Raw genomic sequence first — 3,814 nt, 5'->3', positions numbered from 1 at the left:
AGCACATGATTATTTTTGATGCACGTTTCTTTGTTTTATAGTATATATATATATATTGCTTTCTTTCAGGTGCTAATATACATCTTTACTCTGCAACTTGCAGTGAACTTGTTCTAGTTTTATTTTTACCTTTAAGTTAACTAGATCACCTTCCCATGTCTAAATTGCCAACTGGAACAGATACAGTTGATCCTCCTCCTCCTCATAATCATCATCATCATCAAGGAGGTTGGTCCTGCAGCGGCTAATGTATCTGTCACTACGTGTCCCGTGGTAACTTAAGTGGGGGAGTACCAATCGCCCCTAGTAAGGTCTAGAGTGACTTGTTTACAAGCTTGACGGCCCATAGGCCAGGAGAGAGGGGTGCACGTGCAAGTGTACAGGTGTTGACCAACTTCACTTGTTTTTGAGAAAATGTATTTATATTAAACGATGTTTAAACGATTATCTTAATATAAATAAAGTTTCCCATTGTAAGCATGATTCATTTCTGTCAGTGAAACCATGATAACCGAAGTAAATAAACATTAGTAAACTGTATGTTTACCGTAGAAATGGAGACATTAGTCTAAATAATCTTTCATTTCAGTCATAAAACATTCTTTTAAAAATATACAGTCTGCTCAATTGGTTTAAGATTTTAATTAAGATTTGAAACTCAACATCACAAATACTTTCGCAAAATTGATTTAAAAATCTTGCATCAAATTATTGTATAATAAAAACGAAAACAATGAAATTTTATCACTAATCAATAGGTCATTTTATAAACAATTTTTTTCCATACAAACACTTTGTCTTTTACATTACCAAATTACAATAAGTCAAAGAATATACATAAAAGACAGTTAATTACTTCTAAAATGTATGCTAGTCATAATCAAAATGATTTTTATCAAATGAAAAATGCAAAGTAGAGAACCGTTTGCAAGCCAAAGCACGTGACTGATACATCAGATGAAAATATTCATTCTTCGCCAGTCGAGGTACGAGTGTCAGTCTTAGCGTCCAGACCGGTGAACCTCTCATCCATACACTTCCTTCCGTGCAGTACTTAAGAAAAATTAAAACAGATGTTTACAGTTAGGCTTTAGATTTCTTTGCAAATTTTTGTTTGATTAAAGAAATGTCACAAAAGCTAATAAAAAAAGGACGACGACGACGACGATGATGATGATGATGACGACGATGACGACGATGATGACGATGATGTTTTCATAGTAAAGAAATAGTACTTACACACGAAGACCATCTGGCAGAAGAAGTACCTCATATTTCAACGATAAATCTTTGGTGATACTGAATATGGCGCTGCATTTACCACTAAAGTGGGATCCGTGATCTTTCAAATTATATAATCTTTTTCGAGCAATTTCTTTCGTCTGTTTACTGATCTGAGGCACCAAGAGTAAACAAGAATTAAAAGTGTTTGAAAAAGACATTTTCTAATACATTACTCTTTCATATTACACGTGTTTACATTTAAATAATCACAGAAAAAAGAGAAATTAATGAGCAGGTAATTATTTCTCTTTACGAAAAATTATTATTTTTTAAGTAAAGAGATGATAAAATTAACAGAAGGATTACAACTCTAATACCTCATTAGTTTGAACCCACGTGCATGTGTACGGATTTCCTTGACGGTGGAGTTTTGTGACATCACACTGTCCTATCCCTGTATTCATTGTCGGTGCAAGTGAAACTTTGCATGACATGTGTGGTGTGCCTAAGAAAAATAAAACAACAATAAGTCTTAAATAAGTTTGTTTTAAATCCTTAAGTTTAAAAATCTAAATTCTTAAATAAGTTTGCTTTAAATCATTAAGTTTAAAAATCAAAATGCACAAATGCTTTATTATAACTATATACTAATAATTTATATTGTAAACATTTATTAAATGATGACAATTATAGAATTTTTCTACTACCAAATTCATACTATTTTGTCAAATTTTTTTATGTATAAACAAAATTTGTAGGATAAAAAGGTTTGAAAATGTATATTTATATATTAATAAACCTCTTTCCTGATATTACTTTAATTGAAGAACATTTTACCCACTAGAGGATTTTCCAATACCCTAGCAAACATATTGTTGAAATTATTTTTTACTTAGACTCAAAATAATGTTAAATACTTTTGTTTGAATATAGTTTGTAAGCTTGCTAAGTAGTTGGATGGTTTCCTATTGCAACATGTTTGCTCATGAAGGTGTCCTAACATTTCTGGTTAATTATATAAAGGTGGATAGAGATATAGTTTTAAAGGATTAATTTTTTAATGTGTAATTTCAGCAATAATGCGTATATAGAGTAAATTTTACTTAATTACTTTTTGACCATACTTACCTGATGACTGGTTCAGTAAGAAAAGTACCATAATACTGAAGATAACAAACATTTTAGAGTACATCTCTCTTTTTGGAGCAATTGGATAGGTCCTTTGAATAATCAAGCCTTTTGGAAAGAAAGAACAAAAACCGTTAGACAGCAATTGCAAAGTTAATTAAAACAAAAGTGCAGTGATTATAAATCTTATTAAATCGTATTAATAGAATAAACTGTTGCTAATCGTACACACATACAAGAGTATATACTTACGGAAAGACAGAAGGAGAGAGAAGCTGAGGCATGAAGGACAGAGAAACGGGTGACTTATTTCAGCAAGTTTATTAATTACTGTGAAGCAATGTCCTCTCGTCTTACCTCTTGTGATTGCTGCTGTCTAATGGCTCATAGAACACTGTGCAAAACTAAACCACGAGAAAGCCCGTTGATATGACGTAGACAGTAGATGATGAAAGTGTTTATCTGTGATGCTTTTATCTCATGTTTTATCTAAAGCGACAAAACTTTTTTCGCTGAACTATGAAAGCAGATTAAACATGTGTAGGTTGGTAACTGTTTAAAAAAAAGTACTTTTACTGCAGGGAAAACTCCAAACGAATTGAAAGAATTAAACACATCATCATCGTCGTCGTTGTCGTTGTCGTCGTCATCATCATCATCATCATCATGGCGGTTGATGCTGCGGCTAATGTATCTGTGACGACGTGTCATGTGGTAACTTAAATGGGGTATATGTAGTACCAATATGTAGTAAGATCTAGGCCCCTAGGGTGACTTGTTTACAAGGTTCACGGCCCTTAGGTCAGGAGAGAGGGGTGCACGTGCCATTGTACAGGACCCGGTTGCATTGCTCGGGCGCAAGGCCTTAGTCGGGACGTAGCAGGGGTATAGTACCCGACTAAATTTACGACCGTTGCATTGCTCCCGACTAGGCGAATTTTAGTCCGCAGCTCGGGCGTAACTTTAGTCCAACCAGGGGGTTGGCGTAGCTGCCGACTAGCAAGTGACTAACTGACGAGCGTCCACAGCAACTCGGTTTTCGTTTATAAATTTTACAAAAGAAACATAGGACGACGATGTGAAACTTGTTTTTGGTAGATGAAAGTTATGTACTTTTACAAAATGGACCTTAAACTTGTTAATCGTTATCGTGAACTATAACAAAATACGGCGAAAGCGAACCTTCGGAGTCACGTTTTCGATTCTATTCTTCGGGATGTTTTCAAATAGTTGCAGGAGATACGATCGACACGCATAGGTCGACAGTTTCTCGAACAATTCACCGTGTTTCTAAGGCTCTTACAAATCGACTAAATAAGTAAAATACCAAACCAGAGGAATGGAAACAAGCAGAAATCCTAATTTTACGCAATCGCTGGATTTCCAAGCATGTTTGGGTGCGTAAATGACACCCATGTAAAAATACAGGGACCATCAATTGAACATGCAACAGTGTGCCGAA

At 34.5% G+C, this 3,814-nt stretch overlaps 1 protein-coding gene across 1 annotated transcript; it reads right to left on the bottom strand.

Annotated features, from left to right (window-relative positions):
• Positions 1–632: 632 nt before the first annotated feature.
• Positions 633–2,831, bottom strand: LOC112569464. Its single transcript, XM_025247256.1, has 5 exons — positions 2,710–2,831; positions 2,353–2,460; positions 1,602–1,729; positions 1,240–1,394; positions 633–1,053 (listed from the first exon to the last, which is right to left on the bottom strand). The coding sequence occupies exons 2-5, from the start codon at positions 2,414–2,416 to the stop codon at positions 1,026–1,028; spliced, it is 375 nt and encodes a 124-aa protein (XP_025103041.1). The 5' UTR covers positions 2,417–2,460; positions 2,710–2,831; the 3' UTR covers positions 633–1,025.
• Between the last annotated feature and the right edge of the window lie 983 nt (positions 2,832–3,814).

Source organism: Pomacea canaliculata, linkage group LG7 (assembly GCF_003073045.1).
Source record: "Pomacea canaliculata isolate SZHN2017 linkage group LG7, ASM307304v1, whole genome shotgun sequence".
Lineage (NCBI taxonomy): Eukaryota > Metazoa > Mollusca > Gastropoda > Architaenioglossa > Ampullariidae > Pomacea > Pomacea canaliculata.
The sequence above is the reverse complement of the archived record's forward strand: the minus strand, read 5'-3'. Positions and strand labels throughout refer to the sequence as shown.

Excerpts from the sequence above, each read along its gene's own strand:
- LOC112569464 (XM_025247256.1), bottom strand. The coding sequence starts at position 2,416 with ATGTACTCTAAAATGTTTGTTATCTTCAGTATTATGGTACTTTTCTTA. Across the intron at positions 1,730-2,352 it reads CTTACTGAACCAGTCATCAG|GCACACCACACATGTCATGC; the intron begins GTAAGTATGGTC and ends TATTTTTCTTAG. Across the intron at positions 1,054-1,239 it reads CTGCCAGATGGTCTTCGTGT|TACTGCACGGAAGGAAGTGT; the intron begins GTAAGTACTATT and ends ATTTTTCTTAAG.